An 18797-nucleotide genomic window follows, 5' to 3' on the forward strand; every position below is an offset into this window, starting at 1 on the left:
TTAGGCTAGACCAGGGTTTACAGCAGGTTAAGCAAGAAGGCTGACTAAGAATTTGTAAATCAAATATTAAAGACTGATTAAATATTTTACGATCTTTTTACTTAGGCTTTGATTTGAAGTTTACTTCATCTGCTAGCCAGAGATCTGCTGAAGGTTAATTGATGGAGGAAGAGTAAATAACAGCTCACGCTGCTGGCCTTAAGTATGCGAGGCATTTAGGAGTATTCCTAACCTCAAGTGTGCAGTCACTGACGTGCTCATTTGTCTCACTAGGTTAGTGTCACTAGGGCTCAGATATGTGATCAAATTACTGCCGTGAAAGTGGTTTAAGCTTATGTGTTTTCCCTTGTATTGTATATTTGCACATGTCTCCAGTGACACCAAGTAATCCTTTAAATTGCATTAATTTGATCATGCATCTGAGTACCCAGTGCAGTAAATTGGGATAGGTGGCTATGGAAAGTGGAGATGATGTCTCTTAGAAGACAAATAGCTCCTATGGAGGAGAGAGGCATCCAGCAGAACTCAGTCTACCAGGATTAGAGCATAAATCTCTCCCCTTTCTTCTTCTACAAAATCAATGGTTTGGAACTTATGAACGTGACCTGACAAATTGCTTTTGTGGACTTTGCGCTTTCTTCTTCTTTTTTAAAAGGAAAGAATTAACAATACTCTTAAAATTGGTTAATTTTTGGCTACCCATCTGGGCCAATATCATTTAAAGCCCATCTAAAGAGAGCTCCAAGAAAAATTCAGAAGCTTATCATCCAGCAAGAGCCCTCATATTTGGGATTTGGAGCTGAAAACTTAAAGGCAATCCAAATATCTAGTTTTACAAAAATACTGCTGAGATTGTATCTGAGCTCCTTTTCAAGGAAACTTTGGTGAGGGTTTACACACACCAAAGTACAATTTATGTAAAGAGCAGGAAGAGTTATTGGACTAATCATTTTTAATAGAGATTCCTTGTCTTTCATACAGAGCTACACAACAGAACTTAATAGCTTGTGGCAAATAAATAATTTACACATGGATTGTGTCTGAATACAAATGCATACATAAAATATCACAGACTTAATGAAGGTGCTGGTTTTTTACAAAATCAATTTAATTGATTTTGCCGATAGGTCTGCATTAATATTTTTGTAAGCTCCATTTTGCTTTACCTGTACATGTGGCCCAGTCGTGATTTGTAAGGGAGAAAGGGAAAACTCTGCAAATGCAATTAGAAACTCAGCACACAGAGTGTTGTTAAGTTTTGAAGCGTCTGGGGAAAGACACTCGGAAATAACACTCCACTGTGACCTGGCAGAGGGGCTCATTTACAAAGTACTCCTCAGAAAAGGTCAAGCTCTCAGAACGCTCATGACTATTCAGCCATGAGTTTTGCAGCATTTGAGCCCAATGAAGCTGATAATGAAGAGTTTTCCCCTTAACGCTGAACATGTTGGGCTGTTTAGCTGCCGTGCTGTTTTTTGGGTGGTTCAGCTGCTTTGACTTGTGTCTGGCCTGAGCTCCTACCAGAGCTGGGAGAAGGCAAGGGCTGAAGAAGGTGGGCATTGCTGTGGTCACTGTTGTGGCGGATTCACATCTGCAGCCAGGAGAACAGTGGTGGGATGGGAACATGGGGCGTATTTCACAGGGAGAGGCATGGGATGGTGGCTGCTTTACCTTGGGAACACCGCCTTATCTGATGGGCCTGGAAGCTGCTTTTCACTACTGTTCGCTCACAGCTTGTTGTACCTCCTGTTAACACGCTGCTTTTTGTCCTCAGTAACTCACAAAGCTCTGCACTTCAGGAAAGCGCGCAGGCAGCCGCCGTAGCTGGCAGCCCCCCAGGGCAGGGACGCCGAGGGTCAGCCGCCGCCCGCCCCCGCTGCGCGCCCGCCGGGGCCGGGCCGGCCCGCCTTACCTTTGGGGTGCCAGGGGTCCGTGAACTCGTACTTCCCCACGCCGATCGTCCGCAGCATCTGCACCCCGTTGGTGGTGTCCGGGCCGCCCACCGCGGCCGCGCTGGGGGGCAGCGGGGCGGCCGCCTGCCCGTTGGTGGCGGGCGCGCTGCTGGGCAGGGCGGCCGAGGGCAGGGCGGGCGGCGGCGGCGGCAGCATGGGGCAGGCCAGGTGGCCATTGCCCACCGCCGCGGGGCCTGGCTGCGCCACCGGGCCCACGCCGCTCATGGAGGACATGCTGAGGGGCTGGCTGTTGGTGTACAAGGGCTGGCTCTGCAGGTTGACCACCATGCTGCTGAGGGGCTGGGAGGGCTGCGGCTGGAGCTGGTAGTGGCCCGGCATCAGCGGGAGCTGGGGGGTGACGTGAGGCGGCAGGGTCGGTGTCACGCCGATGACGGGGGCCTGGACGTTGGCGGCCGGGCTGAAGGTGGGCGGCTGTGCCATCCCGTAGGAGTGCGTGATGAGGGCGGGCTGGCTGCCCGCCGCCACCGTGGTGACCCAGGGCGCTGCACCTGCGGCATGAAGGAAGGCCGGCAATGGCGGTGGGCTCGGCGTGGGGGAGAACAGGCATCAACACCCTCGTCCTTCCCCTCCCGCGCCCGCGGAGGGCACTGACACACCCCGCTGCACAACACCTACAGCAGCTCGGCATCTGGAGCCGCTCCCAAGCAGAAAGTGCATGAAATTGCTGCAGCGACGTGAGCACAATTGTTAAAATACTCGTCAGGTGACATGCGGCATGTTTGCGGTTTTATGTATTTTGCACTTTATGCAGCTTAAGCGCACGCTTCCAAGAAAATTAACCTCTTTCCCCGCTGTGCTTTCACGGCTCCCTGACAAACACTCTGTGTGTATAATAATGGTGCTCCAGCCACTACAAAGACATTGTAATTAGGCGTCTGGCATAGTAGCACAATGTATGATATGTGTCTGGAAGCTGGAAATCATTTCAGGTAGTTCTGGACATAAAAGAAATCCTGAAGTATTACAGAGTGCCTTTCCCTCTAGTGAAGGCAGAGAAGGATAAAAAAACCCCACTCTAATGAACTTGCAGCATCTTAATACATCTGTATCAGTCCCAGCATAGAAGAAACTTGAGGAGTCTTTACAATGAGGGAAAACTCCTGCTAAAGACTAAAGAAAGGGCTCACAGTGAAGTCTAATTTACAGAGGTAAATGGAGATAGTGCATTGAATTTGCGTTGAACGATTTTCCCTGGTAGGATTACAAATAAGATTAGAGACATACCTGGGTTTTCATTCTCCCTCATCTGTTTAGATGGAGGCTCATCAGTGTCCCAGGGTGTGGACTGATTGATGGGTGTCTGTCCCCACCTGACGCTTGTTGCAAGTCCTTGAGGCTGATTTTCAGTCTTGGAAATGCAAGGTGTCTACCAGAGAGAAAGAAAAATACAGAATAAAAATGTTTTGACTATTGGGATTAATTATGGTTCCTCATAACTAGTAGCTTGCTTGTTTGTTACAGTCCAAGAGGATATCCTAAGATAATTAAGTACCATTCATTTGGGGGGTTGGAATACATGATCTTCAGAGGTCAATTCCAACCCTAACAGTTCTGTGATTCTATGATTGTCCTCCAGGCTAGCATGAGATGTCTGTGTGGAAATACAATATATCTGAAAAAAATGCTTCTGGAAATTTAATAGATACACCTTAAAAAATAAAAAAGAAATCCACAACAAACTAGTGTTTTTAGAAATAAGTCACTTCATTTGCCATAAAAATAAAAAAAATCCCAACAAACAACTACCCAGATATGGTAAAATCTACTCAGTGGCAGCTACATAAAATTGAACAATCTTCTGTTTGCTCAATTTCTTCCAAAAATAGTGAGTTTTGTTTAGCAGGAGGCAGAACAAGAGAGACTTATTTACAACTGTAGGACAAATTACTGCTGAACAGTAAAGAGAAGTCTTCGTATTTACTGTCTGTCAACCCTTGAAATTGAATGCCAATAAAAAAAGCAGCATAACATCACTGGCTGCTAAAGTGAGTATGTTGGCAGGTCTTCAGAGAGGTTAAAATAACTGTAAAGCAGGGGAAGGATTTGGGCTGAATAATCATCAAAGCAGACATGATCTGAAAGAGATCTCTTGATGAAGAAACTATCACATGGATTTAAATGCTACACCAGACTCCTGCTGTAATTTTAGGGGACCTTCCCAAACAATCATGCCTTTGCTGAGAAAAGGCTTGTAGAAAACAAGGGTACTCCAACAGGTCTCATTTATTTAAGTCTGCTGTGTATTTCATTGCTGGAAGATTAAAAGTTTTTTGTTTTGTTTTGTTTTTTACCGGTGTCAGAACCTCTAAACCAAGCAAACGGAACCAGCTGCCTATTGCTGAATGAGTACTGAAGAGTAAAGCCATAAAGAACAGGAGACCAGTCTGAGTGATTGCTTGTTTGCCTCACATCTGGGAAGTAATTTAGCTCAGAGATGGGGGTACAGCAGCTCCATAAATGCCCTGGGTCACAGTGTACCAATGAAATCTCTGTCAACACCAGCAGCCTGTTCACCCATCACCAGCACCTCAATCAGCCCACGAAAGGAAGTCATTAGCAAAGCCATTTATGCCCTCTTCAAATTCATGCACACCTTCCTCAAGCCAATCAGTCATTCCTCCTGTCTTTGAATCTACAGGAGGCACCTGCTTCCTCCTGCCTGCCCTTCTTCCCCACCAGCATCCCCACTAGCACCTGCCTTGCTCCATTGTTTCCCCCTTCACCCAAGAGTCTAACAACTCCTGACACCCACTCCCTTTTCTACCTGAGCTTTATCCTCGGTGGGCTCCTGGAGTCAGGAGTTGTGTCTGCAGACCCTGATAGAGAACACAGATTTTGGTGTGCTGCTCTCTTTGCTCCTAGAAGCCACAATGGGGATATTTCCCCCACTAAAAATGTTACCCTTTGTTCAATGCAGATGTTCACAAGGAAATGTGATTCTTAATATCTTTTCTTTCTATGATTGTTGTTTTTTAAAACTCATCAATTTTATTCTTTTCCATAGTTGGGGGGTTGTACTTTTTTTTTTTTTAATGTAATTTCTCCAGATTTTTTTTTCTATTTCATTTGCACCAAGGACAATGGTATTCTGCTTTCAGATTCACATTTACTCCTGTCTCCACCATTTCAACTATCTCTGTAACTTTTGCAATTGAAATAAAAATGAGTCAGAAAAGACATAAAGAGAGGACATGCAGACAGTCAAGAGCTTTAAGAGCTCTGCTCTATTCATGGTGAAGAAAGGGCAGGAGGGGAAGAAATAAGTCTCAGTTTTGAAATGCTTTCTATTTATAAATTGTCCTGAGAAAATGATTAATCTGAATACCTTTAGCTTTTACATTGTACAAGGTCTTTGACACAGGAGGATATAACACTGCAGGTGGTTTACCAGCTCATGTTAGCAGTATCCCTTGGGATCTAGCTAAACTGTTTAACAGCAGCCAAAGCACTCTACAGTCGAAAACTAAATAAATAAATAAATGAAAAAATAAATAAGTAAAAGACCCACCAGCAGTCTCTGCCTATATATCAGCTAAATACTTCGCCAGGAATACCAATATTTATTCTAATGTAAAGGTTTAATAAAATGTAAATGCAATATAGAGAAATGGGCATTTTTAGGAAATAAAAGAAGATTCATTACTCAAATCATGCCCTGCGTGTTCCACATGTGGCATCTGTGTGTTCCATATCTTTGTTGGATGAACTGGGTCTAACCGGGGGTATGAAATATACACTTATCATTACTGTAGGGCATTGTTAAGACAGACAGCATTTTCTTTTACTTTGTTACGTTCCCAAGCTGCTTTGAAACAGTGTTAACCTAAAATAAGAAAAAAAAAAAATCCTCTACCTTAAATAATACAGAACCACACGCATGCTACAATTTTAAAAGAACCTGTATGTTTTGTCCAGAATGGGTAAAGAAGGGAGTATGTGATACAGCTCTCCTAAATCCTGCAAAAAATCCAGTTGCTTATTTTGGAACTTCTTTTCCAAAAAACCTAGAGCACCATACCATGTGAAAGAGGCAAAGTCTGCAGCCAAATTTAGACCTAAATTCTATACTTTGAGAATTAAGGAAGAGGAAGGAGGTTATCAGGTTTGCTGTCAATAAATGCTTCTCTTCTGCACTAAATGCCAGATTTTGTTTCACTAAACATTCTCACAAACCCTGCTTCTTAGAGGCTTGGTGGATTTAAACACACAAATCCAGTAGGTTGCTTTCAAACTGTACTCCTGAACTTGTGTTTGTTCGATCAGAAAGTGCCAGAGATCAGCTGGTATGAAATCACAACACACGTCCATGAAACACAGACAGTAATGGTGGTGGAAACAGAGAACCTACTGAACTTCCTTTTAAAACCTATACATAGTCCTGGTCTCTGATCTAATTTCTGCTTTATTTTTCTTAATACATGAAGGGTTACATTACAAGTGTTATATGTCTCTGATCTGATTGCAGCAATTACCCATTTGCGTCTCTGGAAAGTGAAATTATTTCCAGCATTATCAAACAAAGGAATTTTCTGTCCATTCACTCAGGCCCACGACAGCGCTCTATTTGATGTTTTTAATGTACAATACAAATGACCAAAAAATGGCCTGTATTATGCTAGTTGTGCAGGGGGAAGAGCTGTGTTCCATTAGTGATCCACAGACTTCACAGAAACTAATTGTACTATGTTACACTTTTATCTTTAGCTTTCATGTCAGATGCTTGTTTGAATTAAACATGGAACACATGAAAAAAGGAAATGCATTACAAAATCTACTGGGTATACATCTCTGCCAAAAGTCTATTTACATGAAAAGACCAATAAGGTTTCTAGAAGTTCTGCTAAAGCCTGGCTAGTCAACAGCAGCATTGGCTAGTTAATTTCCTGAAATTTCTGGCAGACCAGAAAAACTCTTTAAGGAATCATCAGCATCTTTCTAGCACCCATAAAATGTTCAATTTGTGCTCTTTGTCACGGATAGAGTACCCCAAAATCAAATCCCAGGATGTTTTTCCCTCTTCAGTTTGAAGCCACCATTAACAACCAATAAAAATGTTCAGCTAAAATCTGCATTTCACCACCTGCCACTTTGAACTCCAGAAGGCAGCAGTCTCCCAGTTTTAAGGAAATTAACCACAATACAGATGTACAGGCAAAAGAGAGCAAGACAGAACAATTCTGGAATTACATGAGACTAACATAGACAAGTTGCCAGACTGTCAATTTTTTTTGTAGCTCAAGCAGTCATAAACCATGGCCCATAGGTGACAGTAATTGTCGTACAGCTGGTCCACTGAACCTTATTATATTAAAACATTAAAACCTTCGGATTCATGGGGCTTTTCAGAATATCCACAAGAAAGTTCATGAGTTCACAGCCATCAGCTGGTGCTAAAGACTGGGAATTAGTGATCTGGTCTATACAGCATCATGGCTGTATATGGCTAATCTTAGGTGTTGAGAAGGCATAGCTACAACTAAGTCTGACTTTAAGTCCTAAGCTTTATAAATCTGTAGTGAAATAAGATCTAAACTTTTAGTAAGACCTTTTTTACATCAATGGAAACAAAACCTATTGTACTACTAACAGCATCAAAGACTATGTTAGTGGACTTAAAAAACCCAACATAAAACCACAAAAATCCAACAACAAAAATTCCAATACAATCCTCCCCAGGCTCAACACCACCAAGCACCTCCTGGAAGGTTCTTATAAACACATTTGAGCAACTTTCCCAGAGCTTGTGGAGCCACTGACATACATCCTGCTATGGCTCAGAGTGCTAAGACCTATTCTAACAGTTTCATGAGCAAAAAAGAACTAATCTGGCAAGAGGGATACTATTTGTGATTCACAGCAATAAAAATTGTTTTACTGAGGCCTTCATTTAAAGTGATGGATGAGAAGTAGCGAATCTCTGTTCCAATTTTCCCAAAGAGATTGGGAATGGCAGCTTAATACCAAGATAATGTATCCAATATGTAACACAGTCTATTTTCTCTTCCCATTGAAAATAAAAAGGTTAAGATGCATGCATGCACAGAGGCAAACATTCCCTCCTACAGATTCAGGTTTTATGGCCTGTCATGGGTAAAAGCAACTTCAGTTTAATGAGGGAATTCCTTTTAAAGCTGTTCTCTATGCCTCTAAGTGGTAGTGACTGGTGGCCCTGGTTGGGTTTAAAGTCTGAATGTGTCTGATGCACTAAAAAGTTTAGTGGCCTCTGCACCAAAGAGTTTATGGTCTAATTTGTAGTTCACACTGTTAAATATTGCATGAAACAGGTATTATTTGTAGGCATGCATGTAAAATCTGAACCATCCAGGGATAAATCTTCATCTGGAGTAAATTCCTACATGGTGCTGGACAGGGCCCAAGTATATTTCTGAGTTTAGTCCACGGCCAAAGTAGCTCTTAAGGGTGGAAGCAGAGCTTTTAAAGATGCAGTGATGACAGCAATATCTCCCTAGCACCGGCTGTGTGGTGGCTGGGCTGCAGAAATTAAACTGTTGTTTTAAGAGAGGATGTACTGTAACATATTAAAAACCTAAGAGATATTGACAGGCCAGTGTGCAAGAGGAACAGAGAGAATAGTCCTGCAGTAAAACCTCATTCAAGGACTTGCTCATGGGTGGAGAGAAGAACTTATCTACCTCACAGTTCCCATCACCAGGCAATTCTGCGATGACACAACGTTGTTTTTCTCTTCCCAAAACTAATGCAGGAGTCGCAAGAAAGGGAGTAATACAGTTAACTCATAGGAAAAATGTTACTATCCTGCATAAAAGACAAAGTAAGTCTAAGTTCCCTCTTGAGCAAACAGAATAATTCAATACTTAAACTCCTTAAACACCATCCAGTGAAGACCCACCAGTCAGGGTGAGTGCTGGAGCACTATGGCAGCCTTCAGAGACACATGGCTCAGCAGTGGGGTAAAGTCTGTACCTGTTCTTGCTTTGCAGAGGATTTAAAAACACTCCCCACCTCAAGGTTTATGACACAGGCTTGGAGAAACCCATAGGTGTAGTGGGCCCAGATCCCTGTGATGGATGCACTCCACCCCTTAACCAAACTGCGGTAGTTTGGTACAGGCTGCAAAGGAAGTAAAGGTCTGATCCGTGTCCAGGCCAAGAACTTCTCTAGTTTCAACTTGTTCTCTGAAAAACCATGAATGAAACAGTGACACAGTGAGCATCAATGCACATGAGCTTGGAACACTGATCATGCCATTAACACATGAATAGCTGGTAGCTTTTGCAAGACTCATTAACCAAGGAGCAAAGAAATTTGTGGGTACAAGGAGATTCATGCATAACTTTTCTATCACATGCAATTGGACTATAACCCAACCACTTTATTCCACAAATATGACAGCCTTAGTGAGCCTTCTTGAGCTCTTCTGGCCAGGCAGCCTGGTTGCATGGTGGTCATCTTTACTTGAGCTGGTACAATTCTCAAGAAGGCTCCTTGAGACAGTGAGACCTTTAACCAATGGCAGATCTGTCAGGAACCTAAATTAATACTAATGAAACATTACTAATTCATGTAGCTACTCAATATTAATTATTATCAACTTATTATAGATAATTCCATTAGATATAACCCCTTGTCCAAGTCTGAAATTAAGATTGGACCTAACTGCACCAAGGCTCCATAAGGAGTTTAGAAAGCAAGCGGGTCCTCTCTGAACCTTGTGACTCAACAGAAGGCTCTTCCTCACATTTTGTGTTTCTTTCATTAGGTATAGACGTTTGTCTGAGGCTCAGACTGGACCTGCCTGCACCTAAGTTCCACCACTCTGTACCACATGACTCACTGGGAGAGTCTTCCTTACCATTCTGCATTTCCAGTCTCTGTGCAAAACATTCTAACTTGACTCTAACCTGGTTTGCATTTGTGCACTTCTTCCATGCAGTAATTAATAAGGTGAACCTCATCATCAAACTTACTTAACCTTTGTAAACCAGTGTTAAACTTTGTTAAATTCCACTGAACTTATTAAACTAATGAAACATACTGCTGTTTCTCTCTTGAGTGAGGTGCACTCCCCCCATTCACAGGAGCTCCAGACCAGCACAGCATCAGCACCTTTACCCAGCCCTGATCCTGGCTCCTTGCAGAGCAAAGCTTCTCACCACTCAGTTTGTCAGCTGATAAGAAGGCACATGTATAAGCATGTCCAGCCTCTTCCCACCACCAAAATCAACCCCAACTTTCCTGGACTGAGCCTTGGCTACTCTCATAAACAAGACAGCGCAAGTTCCCAAGCTTTGACAATGCAATGGAAGATAACTCCATAATGGGAAAGGGTCAACTGCTTCTGTCTCATTAACCTTTTCTAAGGCTCACCATTCACATTAGCTGCAGGTTTGTAAAGGAAAGAGAAGGAATGAGATTATGGAAGAGAAGAGAGAAGATGGGATAGAAAAGGGTTGTGAATTGACCACAGGTGGTATCTATTTCTGGTGGCTGACTGCCCAGTACAACCACTGCTCTCACACCAGTGCTCCAATCATTACCTAGGAATGAATGCAGGACCATGAAATGACACGTAGTGCTTCATAAATGCTACTTTGTATTCTGTCTTGGCAAATTGCACCAGCAGAGGCTCAGGTACTCACCCAGCTGCCTTCGTTTCTCAGCGAGAACATCAGGGAACGGAGCTGAGGTATCGAACCAAGGTCCCGGCTGCGACACTTGCTGCTCCAGGACACCAGGGACATCAGCGCACGACACTGGGTTCGAGCACAGAAGCCCCACTTTAGCCTGAGCAGAACCTCCTCTGCTAACACGGTCTGCATGCAGATCAACCCCAAATCAGAGCAAAGCTACCAACGCAAAACCATCTCACGACGGAGAAAACGCGCGGCATCGGGAACAACGCGGCAGCTACAGAGAACATGCACTGCGCAACGCGGGAGGGCTCGCAGAGATCCTGCAGGCATCCCAGGGCATGGGCAGATAGATAAATCCAGCTCATCATAAGTGCTTTTTGTCAGAGGGCTTAAGGAAATATGGGCAATAATGGAGTAAGTGCTTGTCAGACCAGAATCCCAAGGGTGCACAAAGGATGTTGCCCTTATGTACTGGCAGAGCTACTGAAGAACAACCTAAAGGCAGACTTCTTGAAAACTAAACATTTATCTTGAATGCAAATGCTGGCCATTGCTAGGTTCAGAAGTCACTCCATAAGGCATTTTCCTGCCAAATTTCCCAAAGAATTATTTTAATTATCCAAACAGGACCCCAAATTTCATTCTGGGTCTGAAGCATTAAAAAGAGAGAGAGGAATGCTTAGGAAATAAAAGGCTCCAATCCCAGTATTAAGTTACTGCAATGAAAGTTCCTTTTTGTTGTATTGGATGCCGACATTTTACATTCAAGCCCTCTGAACTCAGTATTTCAATTGTAGTACACAGTCCGTGGCAGGAAAGTGCATGTTCTCTGCCTACACAGCAGGCACATAAAAAGAAAGGGGAAAAAAAAGAAAACCAATATAAGCCTGTGAGTGTTGAACAGTGCTGCGTGATATTAGTGATTTATTAACTTGGCTTGATCAATAAGGCTATCATCAAGGGCACATTTAGTTTGCACATATATTTCACTTTCTAACAAGCACTTTTGTGTGCTCACTTTAGTTTCCATAATCTGATCCAGGTCTCAGGAAGCTTTCTTTAAGGGAGAACAGAGAATCTTTTTCTAAAAAAAGGATCAAAGTATACTCAGTCAACTCTCAAACAAAAGGACAGACAGTACTGTAGAAACAGCATGCTTACCTTTCACAGCAAAAAGAAAAATAAGCCTATAGGTCCAGATTTATCACTGCCTTAAGTTCATCAACACCTATTGAGCTATTAAATTGTGGCTGAATTTGGATCACAGCAATTAAAAAACTTCAACTTTCTTTGAGTGTCTTCCATCAGTAACATGCTAATTTAATGCATAATTTAAACTCTGCTGTCCTTTAATTCAGCATTTGTAAATAATTAAAAAAGAACTAAAAGTCTGTTTGCATTTATAAATCTGACCCACTCCCTCTTTTTCCACTGCAAAACAAAAAAGATTTTTAATCAAGAATTTATTTATCTTTTATATCTGAAAGTAAAAGCTGTAAAAAAGATGAGAAACTGATTTACAAGATAAAACAATTAGCTCTGGGATATGTACATTAAGACTAATAAATTTCACATCATATTTTAGGAAGTGGAGGAGGAATCGCAGATATATTAGACTATTCAATTTCTACTAAAATGTTCAATTAAGAGCAAAGATGAAGGTAGGTTATGCTGTCACTAAAATTAAGATGTGAAAAACAGCATTAGAGTGCTATTTCTCTCAGAGACTATACACTTAAATAATCCATCCCTTTTTCTACATTCAAGATAACATCTAAAATATGGGTATTCCTGTAGTTGCTCTGGTCTTGTTAAAATTTTTGGTTGTGTAGGAGAAACGTGAATGTATTACACAGTGAAAAATACTAAAATAATACAATGCTTTTCCTTTTAACCCAAAATCATGGATCTCAATGATTCTTATTAAAACCTTTTTCCCTCTGCTACTAAAATCTTTTCCTCTGTGCAGGCAGACGAAAATGCCTTTTAAGATTCAAACAAAATTGTGCAAAACCAGCTCAAACCCATCAATCTTCCAGTTGGTTCTTAAAAGAAAGTAAACATTCCCAAAGCTGTTCTGACCAGACGTGACTGGCAGATGCTTTTTGGGAGTGAGGTCTCAAGACACAACCCTGTCTCCATTCAGATTCAGAGCTTTAACAACACAAGAAGTTCAGTGCAGGATCAGGCAGTGAGGCAGTCATTTAATTTGATTTACAACAGAGTGCTAATATATGGTTTTGCTGGAAACGCAGTCACTGTTTTCTCCAATTTTTCTGCTCTGTAGGTTTTACATCAAAGCATTCCTGCTTGTTTTGTTTCTGTATCTCCATGCTACCAGTAGGTAGCTGCCCAGTTCTCCTGTTTTCTTTCAGCAGAATGGATTTGAAGAGTAGCATGACTACCTCAGGTGCCTCAACCACCATCCTTCTAAAAGATTTATGGCAAACACACTGCATCCCAAGATATAAATCTACCAAATGGCTATTAGACACACTCTGCTGTCCACAGCCACATGATTTAAAGCAAAACTGATAATGGTATAGCTCGGTCTAGTATTACTGGTACACCTGTCAGAATCGTGCTACATTGCTGCACATGTTTTCCAGACGCCCCATTCTCATTTGGGGTGTGAATGGGATGATTCCTTAGTATTACTCTGTTCACAGCAACTTGTGATGCTAAACAGTCCTTTGTCACCCAAGGATAAATGGGTACCATCAAGAGTAAGCTCTACTTACATTTCTTTCATTGATTTACACTCCTTTACTTTTTATTCTTTTAAGAATAAAGTCTTCTAGGCATCCAGTTTGAGCCATTGGACTAATTAGGAAGAGGAAATCAAGCAAGGATGTGAGTTTGGCCAAAGACTTTTCTGTTTATGAAAATCCCCTCTTATGTATCTCTTAGAGAAACTCCATGTTACAAAAAGCATAAAACCTCACACCCTCTTTGTTCCTGGGAAGCTAGCACAAAGAAGACCACCTCTAAAAATAATCTCCCACTCAAGAAATGTCAAGGTAACAGGGAGAGAGAGAGAGAGGGGTTATTGTGAGCACTAAATAACACAGGTCAGTTCCGTAAGCCATGAAGGGAAGGACAAGCTAAAATTAAATGACCTTTGGTAGGGATACCTCACCTACAACAGTAAGTCATTATCTGATCTTCCTAATTCTCCTTCTCCACTGTTGCAGGTCAGGGCCCATCAGAAGCTGCTATTCCTGCTAGGATGGGTGCAGGGCAGACAGAGCCCTGGTATCCCCCCAGATGAACTGCCAGGAAGGGCAGCCTGGGGTCACTGCAGGTAATACCCCTTAAGAGGCAGCCTGTCCCCTGCTGAACTTACTGTGGCTTTCAGAGGAGCAAGGGAAGTTCTAAGCTGTTCTTGTACAACCATTGCCTCCAGAATACAAACTGAGCCTTGGTTGGTTGTAATAAAGCCTCAGTAAGAACACAAATCTCAAGAATCTAAGTATCTAAGAGCGTGGATCAAAATGGCCAACTTTGGTCACAGTTATTGATCTTGAGAGAAGAAGCAAAATAGGACCACAGACCTACTCTGAAAAAAAAAAACAAAAAAAAACCAAACAACCCAAGAGGCATGCTCTCCATACAAGAGGTGGAAATCAAAATAATCTTTGTTGTGAATCCAAAATCTCCTTTCCACCCATAGCACAGTTTTTGGAATGACTGTTAGCTTCAGACAAGCCTTGACTGTACCAGACTACCCAGATGTTATTAGAATAAAGCACAGAGCCATATCTTGTTTTTATGTGCAGTGATGATTCTGTGACAAATTCAAACAGAGATCACATGTTGAGTTTCTTAAAATCACTGAGTTAGCAAGTTGAGCCGTTAAGCAAGATCTTCCACCAAACATGACTGTCTCAGAAAGCATCATAGAATTTGTGACATTGAGATGCTTTGAGAGGAGATATAAAGTTGGACTGAATAACTGTAGGTTCCTTCCCACTGAACTAATTCAAATCTATTTTCTATTCTATTCTATTCTATTCTATTCTATTCTATTCTATTCTATTCTATTCTATTCTATTCTATTCTATTCTATTCTATTCTATTCATTAAATAAGCACATGCATAAAGATGTATCTGTATCTCTTTTCCCTTCTATTACTGAGCTGTGGATGCTATAAAAAGGTTCATCTTCTTTTTCTAAAAGTAGTCCAATATACTTCATATACTGGGGAAGAAAAACAAGAGGCAAAATCTAACAGACTCACTGAAGGCTTGCTTTCCTAATGCTGCATTTGATTAATTATATGATTTATTTTCAATGACTGGTTCAATCAATCCTGATCGAATTAACAAAGACAATGATCAGAAATACCAGACTAAAACACAATACAAATTATTTGGTTCCAAGGGATCCAATCAAAGGAAACAGGATTAAATTAACCAGTGATCGGATTAAGGAGAAGTTGCTGTATAAAGTCAGAAATGTATTAGTACTTCGGGCCATTTGCTCTGTCTGTAGGTTACCATTTCCCTCTCTTCCTAGAGTCCTCAATACACTTTAATGAAAATTGAGTTTTCTAGGTATTACAAAGGTAATGTGGGAGAAAGAATAAATAATAATAATAATAATAATAATAATAATAATAATAATAATAATAATAATAATAATAATAATAATAATGATAATAATAATAATAATAGGAATAATGCTATTACTATTATTTCACAATACCACAGTATGAGGGGCTCTGCCATTGTAGGCACCCTCTAAAGAAAAAATATACCCCCATACACCCTCCTTCCCCAGGAATCTGTACCTCAAGGAATTTCCAGTCTATGTGCACTACTCAGAGATCAAAAGGTGACAGAATATCAGGATACAATCAAAAAGAGAGAAAAACCCATTTAATTTTTACAATGTTAGTAAAGCACAAAGATGAAAAAGCTTTTGTTCAACAAGGAGTGTTAATGAAAGTTGCCAGTGATACAGCTGAAAATGTAGTTCTTACCTAAAAATGAAAGTAAATACAAGTATCACAGAAGTACTTCTGTTTGCTGTGTACTAAGCTAAACCTCAAACAGCTGACAAGGTCCTACAGCACTGAACAGAGATTTACCATCAAATGCCTTGGGCTCACACTGGTTCAACTGGACCCCTCAGTGACCCATTGTGACCATGTGTCCCATGTGAGGCAAAAGAAAGGCTGGGGAGGAACATCAGGAGCCAGTTCATTTGGAAGTAATTCGGAAAATATAAATGCTGAGTTAGACTGAAACCAAACTCGATTCCTGCCCTCTTTTTCTGCTAAGAGCCTAATTTAAAAGATAAATGAGGGATGTGGAGAGGTATTCCCTAAGGACTGTTAATAAAGCTACTTTAGAATGCTGGCACGCTGTGCCGCTTGTGAATCCTGGCCCCACACGCTGCATGGGATGAGGAAGGACACTGGACTGCATGTGCTGCTCACATGGCAGCAGTCAGCAGCAGACAGAAGAGACATAAGAAACCTACACTGCCACTGATCCCACTGTGCACATTAGGGGCCAAAGCAGAGGTTTACCCAGCTTTCAAAAATATTAAGGAGCTGCTGTAGTCTGAACAAAAGGCAAAGCATGTGTAAGCAGGTCAGACCCAAATCAGCAAATCTTTGTCTCTTAGGAAAGTATTCAGGAAGTGTATGGGAAGACTCCTTCACTATCACTTGTACAGTGCCACTTCCATCTCTAAGTAACTGCCAGCAGACATCGTGCCCATCCTGTCATCTTACAGGACTTTGGCACTTGTGATGGCCCCAGGACTTTCCTTTCACGCAGGCAAAGGATCAAGCTAAGTGTTGTGGTAGTGTGAGATGGTCTTTGTCCTAAATGAAACCATAGGAGACATAAAACAACAACTGCTGGTCAGCAAGGTAGATATTCACCCATGGGATTTGGTTTGTATGGCCATGGCCACGTGTCCTTTCCTTGCAGCTCTCTGCTGCACTATTCATGCTGAAGGACTGTCCTTGCAAGACTGAACATTAGATGAGCTGCTTTACTTACTGGGCTCGAGAAAGCATTTAGAGAAACATCCATCTCTCCCTTCCCACAACTTAAGACACTTAATATTTTGCCTTTGTTTTCAGCTATGATAGTGAGTAAATTTTAAAGCATCAGCCCTTCTCAGCCAAAAGACATTTGGCACTATGATTAAAAATGTATTATTTTGTCTCTTCTGTCCCCTTAAAGAGTAACTTATTTGTATGTACAGGCTTTTTCTCACACTGTGCATTGCTACATTCTTTTTTCAATCTCATTGCAATTTTTTCAAGAGTATTCTCAGTTACATTTTCTTACTTTATTTATCATGTCTCTGTCTCTCTCTTCACCCTTTCTATCATGCTCTCTCCTAAGTGAAATGAGTACCCAATTATACTCCTGTTAGAACTGAACTTTCAAATCCATCATGTGCTAGTGCGCTCAAAATTAGGCAAATAAATTCCCTCAACCCTACAAATTAAATTGAGTCTTTGCATATGTTCTTTTAAGAGCACAAAGATGTCAAGTATTCACCCAGCTGTCACAAAATATGATGAGCAAGCTCTTTGAATTCATATAGATTTTCTAAATCGTTTGTCAGATTTAACAGAAATGCTAATGGATCCAAAAGTAAATTCTAATCTATCCTAAATATCTGGTTATTATTTGTATCACAGTAAGACTTGGAATTATCAGTTGAGGATCAGGGCACAATCTCTACGCACTCCACACACAAAGATAATTTGGATGATGTGCAGGTATTATTTTGCACTCTGTCAAGTTTCATCTCATTATTTTAACCAACAGACTCCTCTTAGCTATACTCAATTTCATTTAAGAACAAAAGTACCAGCAGCTTGTTAGTATCACTACCTAATGTGCCGGCTGTTGAAACTTGGGTCTTACATTTGGCAAAGCCAGCAACTGTCTCCCAAATGCAGAGTCATGCAGGTCAGGCTTTGCTCACGTTTCATTCTGGTCAAACTCATGATGGAAAGGGAGCAGGGCCCGTGGGTTGGGCATTCACAGTGCACCTGTACCTGGCCTGTGTGGGGCCAGCACTTCCTGTCCTGGCACTGAACACCTGTACAGGACTTCTCCAGGGGTCAAGCCAGCACACTCAGGGAACCTGTGATGGGGTGAATGTGTCCTGGGAGTTGTTCTCTACACATGCCCTGGCTGCTTGTCCAAAAACCTATTAGGGCACTGTTTTAAGCAGGAGGGCAGCAGATGCTGGCTGTCAGTGATAATTCACTGCCAGAATCAATATTGTTGGCAAGCTTGCTTCACAGATATTTATGATCAAAGAGCACATTTCCCAAGAATGTGTTGTCAGTTCCATTGTCCTGGCCCAGTTTCAACTCCAGTAATTACACTTCTGCCTACCTAACATTCCCTTCTTGCTTTGAGGAGATGCAGGAGCCCTCTCATCCAGTTCCACACTGTTTCACTGCATCATGGCCACACTGAGCACCAAGCTGGACATGTAGAAACAGCTCTCCCTGCTCACATTTAATACAGCAGTTCCTCCCTAAAAAGCTTTGTGATTCCTAAAGAGGTGAAAAGTGTAAGATACTCTTGTTGCTGTTATTTAAAAATTATTTATTTGCCTCTGGAATTTGTCATCAAGAGACGTATTTTAATTTCCTTCTCTTTCATGAGTAAACTTGTACATTGAAATTATTTACCAAAGGTTGAACTAGGTAGGTCTCGGATTTGTTTACTTTTTTTTTTTTAATTTCTCTAATAAAAGTAAAAGAGCAATAAAATATGAGTGTCACAGCTTTTCAATACCAAGCTTGAGGGAGTTCGAGCCCTTTCAGAACTAGCCAGGAGAGCTAACTCCACAGGCAAACTAAAAACCCAGAACACTTTCTCAGTGGAATAAAATTCCTGTTTACAGCTGTATAGGGCACAAAACAGGAGGTTTTAAACTTGTGACATTTCCATGTCTGGAAAAGCTGTCACACACCCAGCACAGCATCTTACCTCGAGCTGTAAGCCCAGGGACATCAGTAGCATTATCTGAACTGGAAGAGTACCAGAGGGAAAGAAGAGTGTCTCTAAAAACCTTCCCAAATCCTTCCTGTATTCAGAAAATAGGCATTTCCCTGATGGGAATAGAGCTCTATTTCCAGCTGTGTGTGCTTGCTGCTCAAAAACATCTTGGTAGTGCTCAACTGACCAACTCCTGCCCATTGGAATTCTTCTTGGG

General features: G+C 41.5%; 1 protein-coding gene across 2 annotated transcripts in view; it reads right to left on the minus strand.

Moving 5' to 3' along the window:
- KLHL29 (kelch like family member 29) overlaps positions 1–18797 on the minus strand; it is a 386641-nt gene that overhangs the window by 134878 nt on the left and 232966 nt on the right. The window contains exons 1-3 of one of the 2 annotated variants that reach the window (XM_056487786.1): positions 10595–10702; positions 3198–3339; positions 1913–2461 (exon numbers count right to left, since the gene is read on the minus strand). In XM_056487786.1, the coding sequence (XP_056343761.1) occupies positions 1913–2461; positions 3198–3339; positions 10595–10696 (793 nt within the window). In that variant the 5' untranslated portion in view covers positions 10697–10702. Of the gene's footprint in view, positions 1–1912; positions 2462–3197; positions 3340–10594; positions 10703–18797 lie in introns of those variants that run through there. The other variant, XM_056487785.1, reaches the window with a different exon arrangement.

The sequence above is a fragment of the Oenanthe melanoleuca genome, chromosome 3 (genome assembly GCF_029582105.1).
Source record: "Oenanthe melanoleuca isolate GR-GAL-2019-014 chromosome 3, OMel1.0, whole genome shotgun sequence".
In the NCBI taxonomy this organism is placed as follows: Eukaryota; Metazoa; Chordata; class Aves; order Passeriformes; family Muscicapidae; genus Oenanthe; species Oenanthe melanoleuca.